This window comes from Jaculus jaculus, chromosome 5 (assembly GCF_020740685.1).
Source record: "Jaculus jaculus isolate mJacJac1 chromosome 5, mJacJac1.mat.Y.cur, whole genome shotgun sequence".
In the NCBI taxonomy this organism is placed as follows: domain Eukaryota; kingdom Metazoa; phylum Chordata; class Mammalia; order Rodentia; family Dipodidae; genus Jaculus; species Jaculus jaculus.
The window spans coordinates 146,589,452-146,616,797 of NC_059106.1; the positions used below are offsets into that span (position 1 = coordinate 146,589,452).

Consider the following 27,346-nt stretch of genomic DNA (forward strand, 5'->3'; position numbering starts at 1 on the left):
AACAAGTCTCTGGAGTTCAATTCTGCCCCTCCAGCTAGGCTACTCACAGTCCTGGAAAACTCCATTGGGCTGGCAGCTTTCCTTTAGCAGCCTTCTTGTGGTCCCTGCATCGTCACTGGGTCTCCACTGCAATCCATTGTTCATCCTCATGGCTCCATGTGGGAGGGATAAATCAGACTTTGGGATACTCCTTGAGCATTTACTCCCACAGCTGCACCACCCAGTGCAGGTCAGCTGGCCCAATTTCAAAGGTTGTAATCTCTTAATTGCAGTGGAACGGGCAGCAGTTCACCCAAAGGTTTCTGTTTGTTTGTGCCATATCCCTCTGCTCTCACCAGTTCATTTCTGCACAAAGCAACCCAGCAAAATTTCTTAGGACATGGGCATAACAGCAAGCTTTTCATACAAATTGCCTCCATCCCAGACCAAGCAAAACTCTGTATTACCCTCACAAGCCAAACCTCACAGTCCACGGTTCTTACTGCTCCAGGTCCTTTAAATCTTACAATAGTCCATCAAGCTGTATTTATAGCACTGCAAGGTGTCTCCTAGGCCATGGTTTTAATTCCTTCCACATTGCTCTTGAAAATCAGCTCTAAAAGGCCAAAGCCACACAGTCAAGTGTCTAGCAGCAAGCCCACTCTCAGTATCAACACTACTGTTGCAGTCAGATTCACATTGCTGGTAGAAATCACCAACCAAGAGGATCTTATAGGAAAAAGAGGTTTATTTTGGCTTACAGGCTGAAGGCATAGCTCCATGACGGCAGGGAAAAATGATGACATGAGCAGAGATTGGACATTACCCCCTGGCCAACATAAAGAAGACGATAGCAATAAGAGAGGGTGCCAAACACTGCCAAGGGGACACGTGGTATAATACCCATAAGCCCACCTCCAGTAATACACTTCCTTGAAAAGGTGTTAATCCCCAAATCTCCATCAGCTAGGAATTTAGCATTCAGAACACCTAAGTTTATGGGGACACCTGAATAAAACCACTACAGATATATCATGTGTTGGTACCCTCTGTCCCTCATCCCTGCTCTCATTCTGCTGGGGACCCATCTCACTGCAGTTTCATACATAACCTATCCAGTGAGGATAAACTAAGAAAAGATTTGTATCCTCCATTTTCAGAATTTGCTCTCTAGCAGATAACAAAATTGAATATGGTTCAATTGCTAGTGAAGACTAATGAAGAAACTGAAATGAGTACATGTCTTAGTTTTACTTTAACTCTATTTAAATATCATTCCATGGTTTTGGATAGTGGGATACTACATCTTTAAGTTAAAATATATGTGAATATATTATGCATTTTATGGTTATAAAATTCTTATTAGCATAGTTCATACACTATTTTAAATATTTAAACTAAGAAAAAAGTACTGTAGAATACATTCTGAATATTATGACTATAAAAATCTTATTAACCTATTTTATGCAGCAGAAAAGATTCGTTAGATAGGAATAGCACTTCTTTATGTAGAAAGCAAGGAGTGAGTTAATAAACAAAGGTAAACATAAAACCAGCATGACATGCCATAGATATTAATATCCAGTTTAATATCCAGAATGATATTTGCATCAGGAAACATAACTTTAGTCTCAAAGTTTGGAAATGTTTCTAAATTTTAAAAACGATAATTACTTTCTCTTCCTCTATTTCCATCATGATGCCTCTCCTTATCTCTCTCCCTTCAGTATTTCTTCTCATTCCCTCATCAGCATTCAATTGTAAAATTTAGAAGGAAAATGCTCATTGTTCTTTTGGAATAAACATAAATTTAAAGTATGTTTTAATCAGAAAGTCATACAAATTTTGTATAATCTATGATTTACAAGTAATATGCAACAGAAAGGCTATTTGAAAGTATATATAATTGCTAAATGTTGTAATGTCCCAATTCTTCATATCTAGAGGTGTAAAGAAAAAAAAAGTCCCGCAAAAAGGCTACAAGACTTTGTATCAAGTTAGTTCTGTGTCTTGAATAAATTTTGCATACAATTTAATTTTTATTCTTATTTGACAATTTCATACACGTGTATAATATATTGTGAAAATAGTTACACTTTATTACCTTCTCTTGTCCTACTCCCATACCTCCTTAGTTTCTCTTCTTTCAAAGAAGTCGTTCTTTTACTGTTATGTTTTCTTTTTTTGACCAGATTTGCTTAATTATGGTTGTTAACATAGATGTGTGACAGATTACTTACTACAGCATGTGAAATTTACTAGTGGCTGTACTACTGAAGAAAATCTTTTTAATGTACATTTTATTTATTCATTCATTTATTTGAAAGAGATATATAGAGAGAGGCAGATAGAATGGGTGAATCAGGGCCTTTAGCCACTGCAAATGAACTCCAGATGCATATGCCCCCTTGTGCATCTGGCTTATGTGAGCCCTGGGGAATCAAACTAGGGTCCTTCGGCTTCACAAGCAAACACTTTAACTGCTAAGCCATTTCACTAGCCCTGAAGAAAATCTTTTAACGTGGCTTGGCAGCCATTAACTATTATTAACTCTTCAGAAACTGGACCAGCCTCATCTTTTGAAATTTCAGTCAGCTTTGTTGTAGTGTGATTAAAATATAAGTTTTAAAACTTCTGCTGGTTATAAACTGGTCACTTCAAATGTTATTTATAAAATGTCTGTCAAATTACAAATGGTAATTGATGGTCTCCTGATGAAACTTAAATGCCAAAGACTTCATATATTACTATGGAAATATATTTTAAATATCTTATACTTGTTATACCAGTTTGCTTCAATTGTAAGTGTTATTTTGAGTGATGTTATTGTAGCAAATTTGATATAATGTTGCATAAGTTCTATATTGTAGAATAATTATATTTCATAGCAAGGATTGTGACTTCAAATTTTGCACAAAATTGCTATGGTAAAAGAAATATCGATTTTCACTACCTTTTTTCCTTAAATGGGACATCAGACTAAATTTCTTACTCAAGTTAGTGACCCTTTCTGTCATAGAAATTGAGACACAACATAATAGATCTTGCCCTTCACCTGTAAGGTCAAGTGATCCCATTTTCTTTGATACCAGTCAAACCAGGCACTTTTGGCAGTATTCCTAAGTCTTTAAACAATCTCAGTAATTTATCTGGTCAATGCTCTTAGTTGCAGACCAACTGTTACTAAGTAATTATTTTACCATGTTAGTCTATTTATACGTAAGTGAAGGACAAACACTTAAGTTCAAATAGTCTGCCATGAATTTTTATTTTGTCATGAATCTTTTGTAAATTTATTTTAGAAATGGTATTTCAATATTAATCATGCTAATTATATGAATTAAATGTATTATTTGTTTATTTTTCAAAGTAGAGTCTCACTCTAGCCTAATCTGACTTGGAATTCACTATGTAGTATCAGGGTGGCCTGGAACTCATGGTGATCCTCCTACCTCTGCCTCCCAGTGATAGAATTAAAGGTTTGTACCACCATGCCCAGCTGAAATGTATTTTTATTGATTTAGTAATACTTGTAATAGTAAACAGTTCTGTTTCTCTCACCGAGTATGACTTGGAGAAATAATGGAAAGGGACTTTTTTCTTTGCATATTTTAAAGATATTTGGCAATGAAGATATCAATGTACCTATTAACCATGTCTATGCAAAATATGGTACTCATTAATGGGAGAATGGATAATTTATATTGAAAAAATAATTTACCACTTATTTTAGTATTGGTTAACTATTAAATCACATGGACAATGTCATTTTTTAAAGGTATAAGAGCAGTCCAATGTTAGAATGGTCCAGAACATTATTTGACTTCTAAAATAACAGTAGTTTTCAACATCTCATTCTGTAATTTTCTAGCCAAGAAAATTTACCTTAAAAGTCAGATATGGGATGTTTTAAAAGTTTATTCAACTATTTATTTGTTTGTTCATTTGAGAGAGAAAGAGAGAGAGAGAAAGAGAGAGAGAGAGAGAGAGAGAGAGAGAGATGTATATATAGAGAGAATGGACACATCAGGGCCTCTAGCCACTGCATATAATTTCCAGAGGTATGTGCCACCTTGTGCATCTGGCTTTAACTAGGTAGTGGTGAATCAAACTCAGGTCATTCATTCGGCTTTGTAGACAAGCACCTTCACTGCTGAGCCATAGCTCCAGCCCAGAAATTCTTTCTGGAATTGGCACAACCTTCTCTATTTCCTTCATAAGCATATTAATTTAAAGCAATAAGGCCATATTTAACATTCTATCCTGAGCAAAGAAGATGCTATAAGCATTTATAAACATTTATCCATTGCTTTGTCATCCATGCCTGTACCTCAAGTAGGAAAAAGAAACATGTGTGTATAGATATATATTGACATCATGTATATATGCATATGCATGTATGTGCATATATAATATATATGAAGAATTAAATATAATTTTAAAATATCTTTCTTTTTTTTTTAAGACTTTCCTGCTTCAGTTTCTACCTTTATTTTTATTTTTTATTTATTTATTTGAGAGTGACAGACAGAGAGAGAGAAAGACAGATAGAGGGAGAGAGAGAGAATGGGCGTGCCAGGGCTTCCAGCCTCTGCAAAAGAACTCCAGACGCGTGCGCCCCCTTGTGCATCTGGCTAACGTGGTACCTGGGGAACCGAGCCTCGAACCGGGGTCCTTAGGCTTCACAGGCAAGTGCTTAACCGCTAAGCCATCTCTCCAGCCCCTAGAATATCTTTTTTATCAAGAGTGTTCATTTGTTGAGACCATAGATAGGGGATCAGATATTATTTTCTAAAGTTTTTGAAATTTTAGATTTATTTTGAAGAAAGAATGTAGTCATATGATTATGTGAAAAGTAAGCTGATGATATGAAAGATATAAGCAAAAGCACACTGGTAGTAAAATGTGTCTCAGTCCAGGGATACTGAGAACCAATATTTAATGTATTATAGCTGTAGAAATATTAAATAGGGTTAATTAATAAAACATGTTTTATTTCAATTAATATTTTATGCAAATTGACTTATGGAAAAATGAATCTTTGGAAATGCTGGAGTAGCAGCATGATTTGAAAATAGTTTGGTAATGGTGCATTCCATATTCATGGAAATATTTTACACAGAAACAGATTAATGAGGCAGAAGTTAGAAAAAGATATGAAGGAAAATGAAATATCATGGACTAAAATTAGTGATTACATGGTTTTATATAAGAAGTGACAGTAGTTTTAATTCAGCATTTATATCTTCAAGACTTGGAAATTGATAATTGCAAAATTTGGAATAATGACTAGTGATCATATATTGTAGAAAGGGGATACTTTCATTTTCACATGCATGGAAAGTTCAAAACGAAAGTATTAATTTTTGTCTAAAATTTGAAATCGCAGTATAAAGTTTGGGGCAATATAGACAACAGAATTAAAAAGAACTAGAAATTTATGTCAGGGAATAAAATGAAATGTAAAGAATTTTATATTATCAAATCTTTCAAATTCTGTCTTTGACATAATTCCTTAGAAAAGTAAGTTTATGTCAAAGGTTGAAAATTTCATATGTGAATATATTTCTTAATATCCTCATTGACACTTTTAAAGTTTTTAAGGTGTGGGAACCTCAGAAAGTAAAACTAAGGCCGGGCATAGTGGCACACACCTTTAATCCCAGCACTCAGGGAGACAGACATAGGAAAATCACTGTGAGTTCGAGACCACCCCAAGATTACATTGTGAATTCCAGATCAGCCTGGGCTAGGAGTGCCTAACAAAATAAATAAATAAAGTTAAAGTATGAAAAAATACAATTAAAAAATGACTAATTTGGGCTGGAGAGATGGCTTAGTGGCTAAGCGCTTGCCTGTGAAGCCTAAGGAACCCGGTTCAAGGCTCGGTTCCCCAGGTCCCACGTTAGCCAGATGCACAAGGGGGCGCACGCGTCTGGAGTTCGTTTGCAGAGGCTGGAAGCCCTGGCGCGCCCATTCTCTTTCTCTCCCTCTATCTGTCTTTCTCTCTGTGTCAGTCGCTCTCAAATAAATAAAAAATTTTAAAAAAATGACTAATTATAAAATTTTCTCTTTTAGGAGCATATGGCTATTTCCTGTCTACTTCACTTTTATTTCAAGGTTCACCCAAGTTCTCGGCCACTTTTATTAGATCCCTGACCTCATGCTCAGATACAAAGAACCCATCTCTTCAGATTCCAGATTCTTATTAAATGGGAATTTTAAATTTATAGAGTTCATCACTTAACACTTTAGTCACATGTTATGTACAGTAAAAAATATCACTTGCATTTTCACAAGAACTGAAATAATTCTTGTAGTTTAGATAATTTCCCTCATGTTTATAATAGGTGTTTCTTTGACTGCTAATATTTCAAAATGGTGCTTTCCTTTACTACTTCTCACTTAGATATTATTTACTTGGACATTTGTTGAGCCCTTATAATGCAACTGTTGAAAAATTATAAATAAATTCAGGACTCATGACTGAGTGGAGAAGAAAAGATCATATAGCTCTCCTCAATTTTTGCAGAAAGATTTCTGAATAAGGCATTTATCTGGGCTGATATTCCTCAGCAGTTAAAGATAATATTTGCAAAACTGGCTGGTCTGTGCCTCAATTCCTTCAGTACACTCATAAAACCAGATACAGAAAATGGTATATTGTCTAGAATTTGTAGTGGCAAGAGGCCCTGGTATGCCCACTTATAATAATATAATAAAAAGGCATTTATCAATAAAAGATAGAGAGCTTGATTAAACATTTTTTAAAATGTTAAATCAGGGGCTAGAGAGATGGTCCACCAGTTAAGGTGCTTGTCTGCAAAGCCTAATGACCCAGGTTTGATTTCACAGTACCATGTAAAGACATACACAAAATAGTACCTACCTCTGGAGTTCATTGTCACTGCCCAGAGGCCCTGGTGCGCCCATTCTCTCCCTCTCTCTCTCTCTCTCTCTCTCTCTCTCTCTCTCTCTCTCTCTCCCTCTCTCTCATTGCAAATAAAGACATATAAAAATATTAAATCATTTAGTAGGTAATTTAGAAAAATGTTGTTTTTTTCTTTTCTTATAATTTTAATGAAATTTATTTTAACCCAGATATAAACCATTGTAAATATTGGTTACTGGTATGACAAAAAGTCTTGACCAAAACAGTTTCAGAGATTTTGATTGAAGGAAGGATACAGAACATCTTTGTGGGAAAGTCATTCTATCAGGAACCTGAGAAAGCTGACAGTGTTCCTGCAATGAGGAAGCAGAGTAGACAAGTCGTGAGGCAAGCAATGAAAGGGCAAGTTCCTTCCACAGTAATCCAGTTCTTCCGGTAAACATGCTTCACGTAAAGGTAGTACATCCTTGCAATACAGAACACACAGCGAATAACAAAGTCATCATACATTAAAGCCCATGAAAGACATTTTTCACTCAAACTTTAGCAAAATATTTTGGGTTACATTTGATGTTTCAACACATGAATAAAATAGTATTTCAATTAGATTACATATATCTCCGTTCTCAAACATTCATAATTTTGAGACGAAAAGCAGAAATCCTCTCTTCCAGCTTTAAGATTGGTTTTGTGTTCATCTTCTATTTATTTCAAAAAAAAATCCACACAGTTATATTATTTTCCTAGTGGGATATAGACATTGTATTTTTTGGTTCTGGTATTACTCATTGTATCATGTTTTATCATTTTTGTAAGATTAGACCATGAGATTAGATTGTAGAAAATGACATTTATGAAACTATTGGGCAGTCTAAATTGTAGTGTTTCTCCTTCAAGGGTATTTAATCTTACTCTTGCTATGTGTGAACTGCCCATGTCATTCTATTTTCATAACTATTTTCTTGGAATTTTTCAGAGAAAAACATGCTTATAATTAAAATTCTACACATCAGTTTAGTAGAGTTGTTATGAATATAAAGAAAAACACCTTCCCATATCATGTCCAAGGGAGGCAGGCCTCATTGTCATCCTTCTATGACAGAATGTTGCTTGTTTCTATGGATAGAGATCTTACTGGTCTTATTTAGGCTCAGTGTTATGTGCAATTTTATTTTATTTTTTTCTGAAAAACTACCATTCATTGGGCTAACGTGAGTCCTGACCTGCTGCCATCTGTTCTCACTTTAAAATAAAAGACCTTTTGGCCCCTTTGGTCTGCATGTTCCCAGCACATGCTTGCATTCTATTTTTAGATTATTCTCCATTTATCGCCTGTACCTCTATTCTGTTAAACTCAACTATAACTGAGAAAAAGAGACTGAGGACCAATTTTAGAGAATGATCACATTTCTTTTTTCTGTAAACCTTCACTGTCTTGGCTTGTAAGATTTCACATAAATTCAGACAAAAACTTGTCAAAATGGTTGCTGGATAATTTCTTCCTCAAAGTTTGAAACATTCAGTAAAACTTTTTTTTTTTGATTTTCATTGCATGATGTATTTTTTTTTTAATTTCATTTATTTTTTTGTAGTCAGTGAATACATTCAAGTTGGTACCACTGTTAGCCTCCTCCCTGTTCTCCCCCCTCCACCAGAACCCTCCTTGTTGCGGTATATGGGCGGTGCATTGAGGGGTTAGCCATTAGTTTCAGACGGGAGGAAGTGTGTCTGTGTGTCATGACCCAACCTGTGGCTCTGACGTTCTTTCTGCCCCTCTTCAGCAAATTTCCCTGAGCCATGTTGGGTACACATTAGGTCTGCTTCCTTGTTGAGATATTGGGTGTCTCTGGATATCTTGTTTGGTAGGGGTGGATTTTTGTCTGTGTCCAAGAAAATGGCACTTTTGCTTGTTTCCCCAATTATTCTTAGTGTCACCTGAGGCCCTTTTGAGGTATGACGGGATGGTTCTCTCCCGAGGATCTGCTTCCATCTGAAAAAGAGAAGCAGATTCTTCAATGGATAGTAAAGTTAGCACCAAGTAGATGTGTTAACTGTGATTTTTTAGAGACAGTTTAGTGGAACGCCAGTTTATTCTTGGATCTGTTTCTGACTGGTTTCCCAGCTCCAGCCATGGGTTCTGTTGTACTGAGTGAGCAGTTGTTTTCCCACCATGGCTATGCACCACTATTGCACTTGTATGAGCATCATGCATGCCCTGCCGGTTGTGCTGGCGCAGTGGCACAGGCGGTAGGATATTGGTGAAGAAGCAGAGGCAAGAGGATCAGAAGTTTGAGGCCAGCCTGTGCATGATGTATTTTTATTGCAAATAATGTAATTTATACCAGGAGTTATTCTGAATGACAATTAAAAATTTTTCACTTTATTTTTTAATGAATTTATGGGATTGTCATGGGTAAAAAGAGGTAGGTATGTAAATTTTTATGAATGAAATATTTACATATTTTCTGAAATTATATAATTTCCAGTTATTCTAATTTTGAATGCAATGACATTTATAATAATGAGCATCTCTCCTATTTCTTCACCATCATCTTGGTTCCATTGTTGAGTTTTGGCTTGTAAATGTTGATGCCAACTAACCTTCCCTGGGCAACGTCCTCTTTCTAGTTTTTGCCTCTTTTTATGGAAAGATCATATGGGTCAAAATAAATAAATTTATGCATCTTAATTCAAAAATTATAAGATATGTGTTTAGCCAATTTGGTTTGACTCTGGGGGAAAAGTTTCTTTAGCTATTACTTGATTGAGCTAGACATATTAGACCTACCTGCTCTATAGTTAGTGAACAACATTCTGATTGTGAAATTGCTCCTTTACATACCTAGCAGAATTTAGATAAAACAATTTGGATAAATGGTATATTTAGACTCATTTAAAATACGTAACAAACCTAGTATAGATATTGTGCTTATTACTGATAAATTATAGCTCGTAAAACTGCCACTTCATGCTAGAAATGAAAATTTAAAAGAAACCATTGTTGTTTAGTCCATGAGGCTTATCCACAACTTATTTATTCAAATTTATATTTAAAACCATAATTAATTGTTCCTCATTTTTTTTTGTTGTTGTTGTTGTTCCAGCTCTTCTCCAAGTGACAATTTCACTTAGCAAAGTAGAGCTTAGCGTGGGTGAATCTAAATTCTTCACATGTACAGGTATGTACTCATATAACATGGTTTGTGCATTAATATTTGATAAAATATATCAATTGGCTATTGGCTAAGTTCAAGTATCTGAAAGCCATATTTCTAAAAATAGTACCTTTCACTGGCTAACATGATAGCGATAATGTCAAATACATTCTACATGTTAAATATGGAATTTAATCCTATTGCTTAGTTATTTTACTGTAAAAGGGGATAATTAATTTAAAAATAAATTATTATGAAACTTAATGATTTAATAAGGATAGTAGATCAGTTAAAATTTTACTTGTATCTAATTGATGATATTAGGATTAATGTGAAGATTAAAATTGAACTGTCTATACAAATAAGTAATGAACAAATTACCGTTGGCACATTGTATAACAGAGACATCTGAATCAAAGTTAATGAGAAAGATTAATTCTATCCTTATAAAAGTAAATATTACTTTAAAATATGTTTGTTCAATAATTCTTGAAGAATACCTATTTATTAAGCAAATATATTGAATGTCACAATGTCTACAAAATAACATTTAATTTAGTCATGATTCCAAATTCTTTTAGAAGATCCTCATACACTTTAAGCTTTAATTTACTGTCTTACAGAACTCTTAACAATCATATTTATGCAAAGAAACCTTTACAACTAAATATTCAAAAGCATTCACTCAGTGCCAAAAACTCATTGTGAGTATTTTAGAATATTTTGTGCATCTGAAAATACTACAATAAAGGAAAATCATATAAAATATTCTAACAAAACACATTATAAAACTTTATGTAAAAGAACCTGGATCCATGATGCAGTAAATAAACTGGTGAGTTAAAAAATCAAAGTAGGGGGGCTGGAGAGACGGCTTAGTGGTTAAACACTTGCCTGTGAAGCCCAAAGATCCCGGTTCGAGGCTCAGTTTCCCAGGACCCACGTTAGCCAGATGCGTCTGGAGTTCGTTTGCAGTGGCTGGAAGCCCTGGCACTCAGATTCTCTCTCTCTCTCTCTCTCTCTCTCTCTCTCTCTCTCTCTCTCTCCCTCCCTCCCTCCCTCCCTCCCTCCTTCTCTCTGTCACTCTCAAATAAATAAATAAAAATAAAACAAAAAATCAAAGTAGGGGCTGGAAATGTGCCTTAGCTCTTAAGGCATTTGCCAGAATAGCCTAAGGACCTAAGTTTGATTCCCCAGGACCCACATAATCCAGTTGCACAAGGTGGCACATGCATCTGGAGTTCTTTTTCAGTGGCTGCAGGCCCTGGCATGCCCATTTTTTTTTTCTCTCTCTCTCTTTCTGTCAGCCTCTTTCGCTCTCACTCTCTCAAATAAATAAATTAAAGAAAAAAAAAAAAAGAAGACAACTACTTAAAAAAAATTGAGCAGTAGCAGCATAGTTCAGTGTTAGAATACTTGTCAAATGTATGCAAGAACCTGAGTTCAATCTTTAGTAACCTCCAAAATATGAAAATTGAGCCAGGATGCTATTTGTCTTTCATCCCAGGACTTGGGAGGCAGAAGTAGGAACATTGTTGAGAGTATGAGGCCACCCTGAAACTTCATAGTGAAATCCAGGTCAAGCTGGGCTAGAGTGAGACCCTACTTCAAAAAAAAAAATTACCTTGAGACTAATAAAGCCTAATTAAATCATTATGAAATAATTCCACATGACATCATAGCTGTAATAACATTCTTATTAGATAAGATGTGCATTAAATATCCCAAAGGTGTTTCACATGTTTGACTTCCTAAACTTCTGAATATTTTTGATGTTGAGAAATAAAAAGTTCAAACTGAGTAATAATTGGTCCAGGGTCACATATTATGTCAGAATAACAACCTTGGTTAAAAAAAAAATATGTCTCCGTGTGTGTATACATATATACAGGTTACTGTTTCTTAATCTCATTTAAATTTTCTGTACAAATGCAAAACTTTATATGCACTCCCAATTTTATTATTTAAATACAGATTGCAGGAATAATTTAAAATAAAAGTTAAAGTTATATGAATTATATTTTGTATATTAGTGTACCTAAAGGATACATATTACTTAACATTCTCTTAGAACTGATAATTTTGAATTGATCAGAGTTTCTTAGTAGGGAGACAAATTAAACAAAGAGATAAGAAATAACACAAATCAGAAATTCTAAGACATTTTTCTCCTCAATATGCAGAGACGACTTCAATGTTTACAAACGCTTTAAAATGTGGCTATCTGAAACTCATTGAGGTCTAACTGAAAGGTAGACATACATGCTATTTGAATGTGAATGTTTTGTGTATAATGAATTTTTATAATTGTGCATTCTGTTGTTGTTTTTTGGAGGTTGGGCTTCACTCTAGTCTTGGCAATCTGGAATTCACTCTGTATTCTCAGGATGGCCTTGTACTCATGGCAATCCTCCTACCTCTGCCTCCTGGGATTAAAGGTGTGCTCTGCCACACCTGGCGATTATAATTGTATTTTTATAAAAGTGAAAACACATAAGAATATTAAAAATGTTTTCACTAGTTCACCTTTTTTTCATGATATGAGATTTTTCAATGCAAGTTGCTTTTGATTTGTGATTCTTAGAAGAATTATGACTCATCTACGAACATCCAAAGCAGCCTCTCTATGATTATGATAATTAAAGTTAACTATTTTGTTATTAGGATATTGAATGTCTGAAATATTCTTATAATAACTTACTAAATTTTCATAATACAGTGAGATTTGATGTATACTCAAACTGATGCTGAATTAAATCATTTTTTTCTTGTCAGTGGAGGGAATAATAAAAACCAATAACCATCCTCATAATACAGATTCAGGGTTCTGAATTGTAAAACAAGTTATATATCTAACCAATTTAAATCTCTTCTTAAATGCCCTTTAATATTTTGATTTAATATGTGTTACTGTTTTGGAAAGTAAGATAATTTATATTTAAAACAATTTCTTAAAAGAGGCCTGCAGAAATATCTCAGCAGTTATAGGCACTTGCTTTCAAAGACTGACATCAAAGTTTTGATTCTCCAGTATACATATAAAGTCAAATGCACAAAATAGCACATGCATCTGGAGTTTATTTGTACCAGCAATAGGCCCTGGTGTGCCTGTTGTCTCTCTCTCTCATTTTCTTTCCAAATAATTAGATAAACATTTTTTAAATAAAATAAGAAACTAAGAGAATGAGAGGTATAATTTTTCTTCAGTTAGCATTTGTTAATGTTATTCATTTCACTATTTTTCAGCTCATGGTGTATGCTGCTTCCACAAATGATTTATCTAATAATTAAGTGCAATAAGCCTTTTTGGTGAATGAAAGCTAATTCCAGAAGCACTAGCTTTCACAAACTGGTTAATAATTTGAAATCTCAAGTAAATGTTTACAGTTCAATGGTTTGATTGTGATTGTCTAGCTGTTTTGGTATTATTTCATTGTATTCTAATTATAATATTATTATATAGTTAGTAATTTTAGATTAAAATGATCAAACAACTAACTTCATTTGGGGAAAGTCATTTCTAATTTATGTTATAAATGTACAATTAGCTTTATCTTTACAATTTGAAGGACCTAAGAAGTTAATTTAAAATTGAGCATTATTGAATTATGTATATACCATATCTTACATAATATTATATATACTTATATTTTTATATATTTCTATAAGATCTGCTTTCTTAGGCCAAATTTTGTTGCCTTTTGAGCCTACCAAAAAAAATTAAAATGTGAAATCATGTTAGTATTTGTTACTGTTCAGATAGGTTAGGCAGTTTTAGTACTTAAGTGTAATGATAATTCATATATTTTAGTGTGAAGTTGCAACTCTCAAGGCTGAAACACTCAAAATGGAATTGCCTATGGAAGTTTTTGAGTTTCAATACTTGGGCAGGAGTGGGTCTTTAATGTTGATTAAAGAGATGAACATTTGTGTTTACTTTCAGTTTTGTACCTTATTCAGATTTCTAGTCTTCTATTTACAATCTTTTTTTTTTTTACATGCTGACTTTTTATTATAGTATAACATGTCAGTGTCAAAGCAAACACTTGGCATGGATTTTCAAACATTTCTTCTTCCCTCATTCTTTGTAGCCATTGGTGAACCTGAGAGTATAGACTGGTATAATCCTCAAGGAGAGAAGATCATTTCCACACAGAGGGTTATGTTGCAGAAGGAAGGTGTGAGGTCACGGCTTACCATCTACAATGCAAACATAGAAGATGCTGGGATATATCGCTGCCAAGCAACTGATGCCAAGGGACAGACACAAGAAGCTACAGTAGTTTTAGAAATTTACCGTAAGCCATGCATTTGGTTTCAGTGGATCTAAATTGAATTATTTTACAAACAATTCAAATACAATAAATGGCTTTTAAAAACTAGGGATCAACAATAAATTATGCAAAATACAATATTCTGAAATGTGTACAGACATCAACTTATTGGCACTTGACCTTACTCCATCTTAGAACAGCTAATAGGTGATTATAGCCCTATTGTCAATTATGAACCGTGCAAAATGAGATAGCTGTAACACTACTTCAAAACTCAGGAGATATTGTGTAACAGACAGTAGAAAGATGGGGTAGTTGGAGTGCCAGAGTGGGTTAGATTAATTTTGGCCTCTTTCCTCCAGGGATGAAATGACTGGTGCATTCATGACCTCTTAATTGATGGTGTAACCTCCCCAACACAAGCATATTATGGAACCAATCAACGTTAAGATGTAGATAATGGAAAGGCCCATAACAACAAGACGTCAAACTGGGAGAAAGATTACTAAGAAAGAGGAGTGAAATAAAGGCAGGGAGTGGGAGGAGAGGGTAATAGGAAGAGATCATGATTAATTTACTGCATGAACATGTATTAAAAGTTTCAATTAAAAAAAAAAAAACATTGTCTGAGGGCTGGGGGGATGGCTTAGAGGTTAAGGCATTTAACTGCAAAGCCAAAGGACCCAGGTTCAATTCGCCATGACCCACTTTAGCCTGATAAGTAAGGGGTGCATGTGTCTGGAATTCTTTTGCAGTGGCTAGAGGCCCTGGCACACCCATTTTCTTACTCTCTCTCTCTCTCTCTCTTTCTCTGTCAAATAAATAATAAAATTGGAAAAGAAATGCCTGAGTGGGGCTGGAGAGATGGCTCAGCAGTTAGTTGTACTTCCTGCACAGACATGAGGACCTGACAGGCCTAAGATTGTCAGTCTAGAATCTTTAAACCTCCAGATCCCAGGAAAATAGTTGGGCATAGACAAACTCACCTCTAACTCTAATACCATAGGGGAGTATGCACCTTAGAATTGTCATGTTCCCCGAGCTCAGGAATCAGTCAAGAGACTTGTACTCAAAACAAAGACCTAGAGGAAGAGCTATGGGGTGGGATACCTACTGGAGTCAAGCATATGGACACCAGAGCACGCATACTCATGTCAACCCCACACACAACACACAGTCCACACCATACCACACCACACCACACTATACCACACCACATACATGTGAACCTACACACACACACACACACACACATGAAAGGATTTTCTACAATAATTTGTTAACAATCTCAAACCATTAGGAATCCATTGTGGACATGAGAAATAGTTTTTACTTGGTTGTATGAAATATTCTTGGTGTTAAATTTCAATTTAAGTAGAAGGTCACATTTGACCAAATTACATTACACATGACATAGGACTGACCATTCTAGAATGTCACCTTGGGATCAGGGGAGTTATAAAGGAAAAAGCTAGACATTAATCTTCTGAAAACTAATATATGGTCAGGATTCTTTACTGCTAGGTGTTTGCATTAACAAGATTTAACCAATACATTCATGTTATGCTTAAAATGAATTATACTTCAGGTCAATTCCTATTTACTATATTTAGAAATTAGCTTGTTTAGGATCACAGTGAAGTCTGTTGGCTCTCTGTATGCGAAACCAGGCTCTAATGTAACCATTCAGACCTTGAACACATCACTTAACCATTGGGCCTCCAATGTTCTTTTGTATAGAATAGAACTCCGTCATACATAAGAAGTTTATTACTGTTACAGAGGGCAGGGAGTTCCTTGACTGGAGAGTTCACAAGTTATTTTTCTCTACACAATAAAGAATCTGAGTGCAGGAGTTATAGTAAAGCAAGTAGATTTTTAAAAATATGTCATTTATTTATGTGAGAGAAAAAGAGAATGGGCATGCCAGGGCTTCTAGCCACTGCAAACTAACTCTGGACACATGTGCCACCTTGTATATCTGGCTTATATGGGTCCTGGGGAATCGAACTGGGGTCCTTAGGCTTCTTAGGCAAGTGCTTTAACTGCTAAGCCATTTCTCCAGCCCAGCAAGTAGATTTTATTTAGGCAAAAACACAGTAGGAAAAAGCTCGCTTCAGAATTTGGAGGGGCCTCTGAGCAGGATATCCACTGATCTCTTTGTGATCATGGATTTTATCTAGGACCATAGCTCCTTCCCCAGCTGGCATCATGTTTATCTTTATAGTCTTGCCTGTCCATGTATTCTCAGTTAATGAATGGAACACTCAGTTCTGCCCTTGAGCCTGGAAGTGAGCTTCAGGTTGAATTCCCCTTACCACCATCACTCAAGCCCTGATCACAGAAACACTAAGTGAACTAGTGGCCATGGCTGTGGGCTATGGACCAGTAGGGAAAACCTACAAAGGCATTTGCTTCCTTGCAGCTGTGGCCGTGGGTTATTAGGGAAAGGCTTCATCTTTCTGGAGGCTTCTGGACAAGATATGATCACTGCACTACTTGCCATACATCTCAGTTACCTAAGATTGCAAGAAAGACTTGTAAAAATGACAAAATTAATATTTGGTCATCATCATTTCTAACATTGAAGAAATGCATAGCACTTCAAAGTACTAATTCACAAGCTTTTTTTTTTTAATTGGTTTTTAAAAAGTAACTCTAGAAATAGGGTATGGAAAAGTAAAGTCAGATCTTTCTTTCCATAGTAAAGTGTCACCATTACTAAGAAGGAAAATGTATTCATATGTTCTGGACCTCATTTATAGTATTTGGACTTTCTCTACTGCTCCACATAGCTCCTCCAGTAAAAGACGGTTTCCTCCTTTGTGTGCCACCCAGTGGTGCCTGCTTTACAAATTGCTGAAATTCAAGGTGAAGTTCTTTATTTCCTAGATATACCATTAAAAAGATGTTTTATTATTTAAAATTATTCATAGGGAGCTGAGCTTGTGGCCCATGCCTTTAATCCCAGCACTGGGGAGGCAGAGGTAGGAGGATCACCATTGTTCAATCCACCCTGAGACTACAAAGTGAATTACATACAGGTCAGCCAGGGCTAGAGTGAGACCCTACCTCAGGAAAAAAAAAAAAAAAAGGAATAAGAAAGAAAGAAAGAAAGAAAGAAAGAAAGAAAGAAAGAAAGAAAGAGAGAAAGAATTTAAAAATAGGGGGCTGGAGTGATGGCTTAGTGACTGAGAAGGTGTTTGCCTGCAAGGCCACAGGACACAGGTTCAATTTCCCAGGACCCATATAAACCAGATGAGCAAGGTGGTGCAGGCATCTGGACTTCATTTGCAGCAGTAGAGGCCCTTGTGCACCCATTCCTTCTCTCTCTAGCCCCCCCTGCATCTCAAATAAATAGAAATTTATAAAAGAAATTATTTAAATTTTTTAAAAACTCTTCAAAAGAAAAAAAAAATCACTGTTGTTTCACATATGAAGTATTTCGGACATAAACAGTGCATTCCTGTGGTGACAAGAAAATCTCCATCAAACACTACTATCTGTGCTGATTTAATGCCAACAGACTTGTGCTTACTGGCACTGTTCTAAGCCAGATACAATACATAGTCTAACACATCATACGCAGATTTTATGGAAAGGAACTTAAATATGGGCAGAGAATGAGGGAAAGTTAAGGTGGGAAATTAATTCTCTGGATTTGCAAATCTCCCAACAAGAAAATTCTGGAATGTTTATGAAAATACAAAGACAACTGGGTTTCTGTAAACGAGTGACAAAGAGAGGACAAATTGGGACCAGGGTCATGATGTGACATGCCCCCAAGTTCTCATCATACTACATGTGGCACTACAGGGCCAGGAGTTTATTTTCAATGCGACAGAAGGTACTCGGTAAAGATATTGCCTTATTTGGTATACAGTTTTTAAACTGTATTACATATTTCCTTAATAATTGCATTTTCATTGCTAATTATGTATCTCATTAATAATAATATGGCCATTCTTTCATTTTTTAAAAAATTTTCTTGGTACAGAAAAACTCACTTTCAGAGAAGTGGTGTCTCCTCAAGAATTCAAGCAAGGAGAGGACGCAGAAGTGGTTTGCAAAGTTAGCAGCTCGCCTGCACCTGCAGTCAGCTGGCTGTATCACAACGAGGAAGTCACCACCATTTCCGACAGTTAGTATTTTGGTAACTCCCTAAGTTATATGTTCTAAAAATAATGCAAGTTTTAGAACTACTTAGTCAATACTTTTGAGTGAAACAAAATGTGGATTCAGGTACGGTGGTGCAAACTTGTAATTGCAAACCTCAGGAAACTGAGGCAGGAATGTAACAGGTGGAAGACCAGCCTAGGATATATATCATGACTAAGAATCTAACAAGCAAATAAACAATAATAAAAAGATACTACTTTTGTATAAATTTCAAGCAATTATTTTGAGCACTTACACTAGAGGTGTAGGCTGACTAAAATATGGGCTCTGGGCCAAACTAAGCACTGCTGTTGTTTTTATGAGATGTTATCAGAAGCCAGCCATGTGGCCAAGCATAGTAGTACACACTGTGATCTCAGCAATGGAGAGTTGGAAGTGACCAAATGAGCACTTGAAGATGACCCTTTAAATACCATGACTCCTTCCTAACTAGCTTGGCCTATATGGCTACAAGAGCCCCTGTTTCAATCAGTCTATCAATAAACAAAGAAAAAAAAATAGCCATCCACAATATTTATGCTTGCTCTATGACTGTTTTCACAAAACAGTTAACAAGTGGCTAGTCCAACAAAGACAGTTTAGCTACTTAGGAGAGACCTACCAAAAAGTGTACCTACCTTCTTTTTCAAGCAACATTTTAAAACATACCAGCACTTGAGAGGCAGAGGTAGTAGGATCACCAGGAGTTCAGCCACCCTGCTACTACGTAGTGTATTCCACGTTATCCTGGGATAGAGTGAGACCATACCTTGGAATAAACAAAAATTTCCATATGTCATATTTTATCATGAGCCCATGAGTATACTATTGGAAAGCTTACAATAACCTCTGTATGAATTCCATCTAATACTGCAGGGATGTTCTTGCAAATATGCTTACATGTTCTATTGTGTAAGGTGCTTAAGTACAGTAGAGAAAATGAACATTTATTCCAATTGTCCTAATGATTTTGATTCAGATTGAGCTAAAATTTCAGAATAATGTGACAAGTCAAGTTGAAAGCAAAATTTGTTTGCATTATGTTACTGCTGTGCATAGGGGTTGTTTTTAATTTAGAAGATTTTTTTCAGTGCACCTGCACTGCATAGAGGTACAAAATAATTGAATCTGCTTCAGTATTCTCCATCTTACACAATTCTGTTTTGTCTTTGGAGGAGACAGGTTTTCCACAGCATACATGACAAAAGTAAAGAATATCATATTTTAAGCACGTAGAAAAAATTATCATAATCATATTTTATAATCACTTTCAACTTTATTTTTTTTTCTGAACCTGGCATATTCGGTTCTTGTAAGTTTCTAATTAAGTCACATTGTTTCTATTGTAAGTTAATGACTTATTTAGTATAACTGCTTTAGAGTTTATTAACAAATTATAAATTGTGTCATCTATTTTCCACATTGTCCTCTCAGCCTTAAAGAAAAGACTTGTTCTTGTTAAACAGTTAAATGACAATGACTAAATATGTTCAGATTATTTAACACTGGAGTTTATGTGTACACCCAGTTTCATGTAAACCTTAATCATAAGAACATTTGAAATGACTTATACTTAAACCTAGAACAAAGACACAAAGGAAAATTCTAACTTCAGTGTACCAGTGATGGGTTACTATTCTTCCCAGATCATAGCTGACAGGTTTCTTCCCCCAACCCACCCACCTATCCCATGATGGAATGAGAAAAATCTGGAATTCTCTTGTGTTTTACTACTCTCTTTGGCCTTGAATTGTTGAAGAACTTTTGTAATAGTTGTGTTCACAAGTCATGTTTGCATGCAAGTAATCATACAAAATAGTATGGAAAATTAATGGTGAAATCTCTTCATTCCTGAAAATTATTTTGCATCTAGCTAAAAACAATTCCTGAAATAAACTCAAGATATAAAGCATTTATATGTTTTATATGACTTGAACATTATTGTGTCTTCTAGCTGCCTTCTTAGGAAAGAAAAATTGGTAGTTTATTTATTGTTAGGGAAGGATGCTGAATAAATTTTGAAACTCTTTTCCGTAGCCCAGTTGTTGCATATTTGCAGTCAAAAGTTGTTGGGTCAGCAATATCTAATCTCTCTGCTCTTTTCTTTTGTGTGTCATTTCTACATTCAGAGCACCATGAGGAAAATAATAGCCAGACCATTTTATATGAATATAAAGCCTTAAATGTATTCTAGGGGGGGGGGGGGGAAGGTATAACAAGGCAGAATAGATTGGAAAAATTGAGGTCATGAAATTACATTTTACTTTCAAATTTGAATTTTTTTGTTGATGAAAAGTTGGATAGTGTCAGGAAAGTGTCATATTTTAAAGCTTAGCAATTTTGAACATGCTGGACTCAGCTTCAACTACTTACATCATTTCCTCCCACTTGCTTGTTTTCCAGATCGGTTCTCTGTGCTAGCCAACAATAATCTGCAGATTCTCAATATCAATAAAAGTGATGAAGGTATATACAGATGTGAAGGAAGAGTTGAGGCTCGGGGAGAGATCGACTTCCGAGACATCATTGTTATTGTTAATGGTAAGCAGGAAATCATTTCTGAACATCATTGTTCATTTTAGGAATGTGTTTATTAAAAGGGAAACTGTCTATAATCAACAGAATTTCCCTAGTAAACATGTCAGATGCCTAGAAGAAATGCTTACTCTTCCAGTGGCCTTGATGAATGATGTGGATGCTTCAACGGCATGATCTCAGACTTATTTAATGATCTAATCACTTTCCAGAGTCGGAAAATTGCTTTTTGTCAGGTTTCTAGTTGCTGAAAGAATGCCAACAGAATGAGAGTGCAGATGCGTATTAGAGTGATACTTTTAAATTATAAGAATTACTTATTGCTTAGATTAACTTTGCATTATTTGTATTTTCATGACCTTAATAATTTAATTCAAAAGGTTATTTTTGAAGATTAATGAACAGTAATATCATAAGTTTATGAAATAATAATATATATTCTTCTAAAATTGCTTTTCATACTGTACCCCCTGCCTGCATGGAGAGATGATGTATTAGTTATTTTGTGTCTTTAGTTTTGTTTTACAATCTATTATGAGGAGTAACCCCTGTACTGCCCTAATATCTTTGCAATCCTTAACATTTCTCTATCATTACATCTTCGTGAGGATAATATGATTTTACATAATTTCTTCTTCAATGTTTTAACTTGGTTTCTCTATACTTAAAAAAAATCTTTGAGGGCTGGAGAGATGGCTTAGTGGTTAAGCGCTTGCCTGTGAAGCCTAAGGACCTTGGTTCGAGGCTCAGTTCCCCAGGTCCCACGTTAGCCAGATGCACAAGGGGGCGCACGCGTCTGGAGTTCATTTGCAGAGGCTGGAAGCCCTGGCGCGCCCATTCTCTCTCTCTCCCTCTATCTGCCTTTCTCTCTGTGTCTGTCGCTCTCAAATAAATAAATAAATAATTTTAAAAAAAATCTTTGAGTCTCTCTCTCTCTCTCTCTCTCTCTCTCTCTCTCTCTCTGTGTGTGTGTGTGTGTGTGTGTGTGTGTGTGTGTGTGTGTGTGTGTGTGTGTTTCTGGATTATAGGTGGGAATGTGACAGAATACAGGGATTTAGATGGCAAAATAACCTCAGTTATTGGTTCCTCCCTTCTTTGCTAGAAACATGGTGACATTGTTGTCTGAGGCTACGTATACTCCACTAACTGGCCCATGAGTTTCTGTAGAGTTTCCTCTCTGCCTCCTCGCTTGTTATAAGATCACTAGGTTTATAGATGATTGCACCATAATATCCAGCTCTATGTGGGTTCTGGGATCCTTATCATAGCTCACACTTATACCTTACCTACTGAGTCATCCTCCAGCCAGGGCTCTAATTTAATTTCTTAGTTCTATCTTAAACTCCACTCAAACTTCCCATCCTAATAATTACTCAGTACTTCATATTTCTATGAAGACAAAAATCAAGATTTCTTCTGGCATGGGAAGTCTGTTGTGATGAATGTATTTCCTCGTTATCATACCATGGGCACCCTATCCTTCATCCCTAAGTATACCAGGACCCTCAGAGGGTTAGTATTAGCATCATTTAACTATTGTGTAGTCTAGTGATTATCAAGACTTCCTTAGTCAGTGGAATATGTGTACTTCAATAAGTGAGTACAATTTTAGTATACCTAAAACTGAATTTGCTATTGATATGCTGTTCATATCTGCATACATATGTACATATGAATCCCATAACTCTTGATTTTTTATTTATTATGAACAAAGTTTATTTTATTTATAGTAGCTATTTATTTTTATTTTTTATTGTTTTGAGGGAAGCCCAACAGACTGGCCTTTTTATGTGAGAGAGAGAGAGAGAGAGAGAGGGAATTGGCACTCCAGGGCCTGAAGCCACAGTAATAGAACTCCAGATGCACTTGCCATCCTGTGTGCATGTGCTGCCTTTCACCCTTGTATCACCTTGTGCATCTGACTTATGTGTAGAGTCGAACGTGAGTCCTTAGGCTTTGGAAGCAAGTGCCTTAACCACTAAGCAATCTCTCCTGCCCTATAGTAGCTATTTAAATTTAATGTATCTATCAAATACATACATATGTATATGTATATATATATATATATATATATATATATATATATATGGTGTAAGTGTACATACATACATACATATATATATGGTATCAATATGGCATGTATGTCACACATACGTACATATAGGAAGGAAAGAGAGATAGAGAATAGCTTCTCAGTTATTGATCATATTATTCTCAACCCCTTTTTCCTAAAGGACTTAGGAAGCATTGCATCATGGATAAGTCTTTGATCTCAGTTTTCTTCTATAAGCAAGGCAGTTATAGAATAAATTAATACTTATAAATCTCTTTAAAAAGTGTTAACCTTACAGATAAAAAATGTATGTACTTATTGTTACAATACTTTTACATGTTATTGCATATGCATGTGTATGTTCATATCTATAACACTCTGAAACGTAATGTACTGAACATTATTTGGAAGATATGTTATCTGGTGGGCCCAATATGGTAATCCAATGTTATTCATCCTGATGCTATAATTACTACTATAATGCATCCTTGCACATTTTAGTATGCTCCTATAACTATATGATCTATATATTCGGAGCATATCTCTATGAAGGAAGGACTATTTGATCATAAGTATGGATTTGAATATAAGTTTGCTTGTAGCTTCAAATCCATTTTAGTCAGTTTTAGAAGTAGAATATTTAGTTCTGAATAGTTGTGCAGAGGATACCTTGTTTGTGTGTGACAGGTTGATCGTCCTCAAACTAGCCATCCCCTTCATCCTTTTCTCTGATACAGTCATTCATAATATCTGATCTGACCTTCTCTGAGTCACTAGTGGTAATTAGATATTTTTTTTTCATTTTTTTTGTTTTATCTTTATATATTTATTTGAGAGAGAGAGGAAGAGAAAGAGAATGGGCGCGCCAGGGCTTCCCACCACTGCAAACAAACTCCAGACGCATGTGCCCCCTTGTGCATCTGGCTAATGTGGGTCCTGGGGAATCAAGCCTTGAACCAGGGTCCTTAGGCTTCACAGGCAAGCACTTAACCACTAAGCCATTTCTCTAGCCCATTAGCTACATTTTTCTTCACAGTCACAAGCTTTTATCCCTTAGACTTCCTGGAACTGATTTTCTCCAAAACAACAATGCCTACAAACCCCCCATTGATTGTTTCTTCTCTTGCATGATGCAGTTGGACCCTGTGCGGGGCCTGCATTTGTTAATGCCACAGGAAAGCTTTGCTTCTCTCTCACATGTGCCTTTGACTTCAGGTAGGGAATCATTGTATTCCAGCCTTATGGACACTGGCTTTGCTCATTGGATTCTTTTAAATATTGGCTGTTACAGGAAGATTTCCCAAGTATGCCTCTTATGAAACCTCTACATGATTTTTCAGTGAAAAGTTTGAGCAAATAAAAATAATCCACTACTTTTCCCATATTAGTTTATCTTTTCTCAGTTTCAAGCTTGAGTCTTGTTCTATTGCAACAATTTTCATTTAATTGCTTCTTTTCCCTTACTAATGTGCCCTTGATACTGGGCTTCTGTTATTTGTCTCCTTTTCCTTTTACGTATTCTCAAATTTTGACAGTAACTCAAGCCGTCTGTCTTCATATACATGTCTCCCTTATGAGATCTTGCTCCTATAGGAAGGTATGCTCTTAACCCAGTATCTGTTATTTCCAAGAAATCCTTCATGTTCTGTTTTGCTAACTCCTGATCTATCTAAATTCTGTCTGTCTATCTATCTATCTATCTATCTATCTATCTATCTATCTATCTGTCATCTATAATGTATCATATATCTATCTATCATCTATGTATCATCTATCCATCCATTCAGTGGTAATAAATACTGCAAATCTTTTAAAGCTAATGTATGGGTCTTTTTTTTTAAATTTTTTATTTATTTATTTGAGAGTGACAGACATAGAGAGAAAGACAGATAGAGGGAGAGAGAGAGAATGGGCACGCCAGGGCTTCCAGCCTCTGCAAACGAACTCCAGACGCGTGCGCCCCCTTGTGCATCTGGCTAACGTGGGACCTGGGGAACTGAGCCTCGAACCGGGGTCCTTAGGCTTCACAGGCAAGCGCTTAACCGCTAAGCCATCTCTCCAGCCCTGTATGGGTCTTTTGTTGTTGATTGTTGAGGAAAGGTCTCACTCTTGCCTAGGCTGACCTGCAACTAACTCCATAAACTTGACAAACTCATGATCATCCTTTTATGTCAGCCTCCAAAGATATGGATTAAAGGCTTGAGTAAGTAACCACACCCTGTTAAATTTGAAACAAAACCACAGCCAAAAGCAAATAAACAAAAGGTCACACTTTACAGCTCAGACTGATCTAGGAATCTTGATTCTTCCTCAGATCCCTTAGTGCTGAGGTCATCAACATTGGAAACCATGGCCAGCTTGACTTTCTTACTTTATTCCTCATCACAGTACATTATAATTCACTAATAAGCCTTTGTTGCTTTCAATATCTTTAAAAAGATTAACCCAACATTATATGAAACATGGTTCTTAGAATGATTTTTTATACCACCTAGTCACTTGATCCTACAATTTGCTCAGGCCAATGTTAAAAAAGCAAAAATACTATATAGCATGGCTGAAATCACCTTTCAACAGTTGTTTCTTTTTCTCCCTAATACAGTCAGGTGATACCGTGGTAAACATGAGAAATTCAACTTAAAAGCTTTTTTTTTTTTTTTAGTGAGTTATTTTTTTTTTCAATTTACCAGCTTTTACTATACTTTTAAAATTGTTTTAAGCACATCCATGAATTACTTTTGTTGGTTCAGTACAAGTGCTGGACATATGTTTACTGCTATTATGATTTTAATAGTTTTAAACTAAGACTGTATCATATCTGCCAAGATAATCAATGTTTTTTTTTTCTTCTTTTCAACAGCTCAGATTTACTAAAGTCATTTCATTGTTTTCAAAATAGATGGATGCTTATGTAGTTGTGATGGATTGTATCAGAATTTTTGTATTGAGAAATGTTGCTACTTGTTTATGTACTTTTGATGGATAAGGACAATACTTTAAAATGATAAATATTACTAATGTTAGCATCTACAGTCTCATTACTATCACAAAACCCCAGACCAAAAGCAACTTATGGAAGGAAAGGGTTTATTTGAACTTACAGTTTCCACGGAAAGTTTCATCATCTTAGGAAAAGCCCAACGCAGGGGATCCAGTGTGCAACATCATGTCACAGCCACAGAAAGGCAATCAACTGAGCTAGTTTTAGACATGCAGTGTGCTCAACTAAAAATGTAATAGTACACCCACAATGACAAACCTCCTCCAACAAGCCCTTAACTCCCAAAGTCTCCATCCATTTCTGAGTAAGTAAAAGTTTAATCATAAATTTGAGGCCAAGGGATATATTTTATATTCAAACCTCCCCACCAATATAGGTGGAGAGAGAAAATTTCTACGTTATTGGGAATAATTGTAGTAATCAAAATGTGTTATTTACTGGAAAAGGGATAGAAGAAGCATATTTCAGTCAGCAACAAAATCATAACAAAAAGAAAAAATGGTGATGAATTGGAATAAACTAATGATGATGTTAGGTGTATTTGAGATTAAGTGCATATGGGGTTAGAACTTGAAAGAATATATTTGTGCCATTAAAATCCTTAACTCATATACTAGACAGATGTTTCAGCAGTTAAACATTCCTGAATGCCAAACATACTGGTTTTGGTTCAATTCCCCAGTACCCATTTAAACCCACATAGAAAAATTAGTGTACATACCTGGAGTTCATTTACAGTGGCAAGGAACAAGAGGCTCTGACATGTTCAAACACACAAAATAAATAAATAAATGTTATAAAACCTATCTTCTATGGAACAATTATCAATTATGAGCTACCTTCGAGTATTGTGAAGTGCAAGATAACTGACAAAAGGATGAATTCAGAAAGACAAATAAGTTGGTCAATAGTAATGAAGAAATGAACAGGTGGACATATAATTTGTTCATATTGAAGCACAGATGTCATGTTGCATTGATGACACAAAAAGAAGGAAGGGTTATTTGCAGGTAGCTAGTGTAGCTTTCCTTTATGGTATAACACATGCTAACGACTATAATAGTTTGAAATGAACTATTTCCTATGAATTTAGACTTATAAACTTATTAAAACAACCATTAACGTGAACTGTATTTAAATTACATTATCACATTTCAGAGTACAGTGGCTTGAAACATGAAGTTATAGTTGCATTCATTAAAGACAAGGCATAATAACTTACCACTTCAAACCACTGGATGCATGTATTAAATTGGAAGTTAAAGATATCTTTTATATATTTAATAAGTGAACATTGAA

The 27,346-nt window shown here is 35.4% G+C and overlaps 1 protein-coding gene across 5 annotated transcripts in view; it reads left to right on the plus strand.

The window, feature by feature from the left end:
- Ncam2 (neural cell adhesion molecule 2) overlaps positions 1-27,346 on the plus strand; it is a 464,091-nt gene that overhangs the window by 231,702 nt on the left and 205,043 nt on the right. For all 5 annotated transcript variants that reach the window (XM_045149438.1, XM_045149439.1, XM_004654373.2 and 2 more), the window contains 4 exons: positions 9,976-10,050; positions 14,118-14,324; positions 18,298-18,441; positions 20,862-20,999. In XM_045149438.1, coding sequence (XP_045005373.1) covers positions 9,976-10,050; positions 14,118-14,324; positions 18,298-18,441; positions 20,862-20,999 — 564 coding nt within the window. The remainder of the gene's footprint in view (positions 1-9,975; positions 10,051-14,117; positions 14,325-18,297; positions 18,442-20,861; positions 21,000-27,346) is intronic.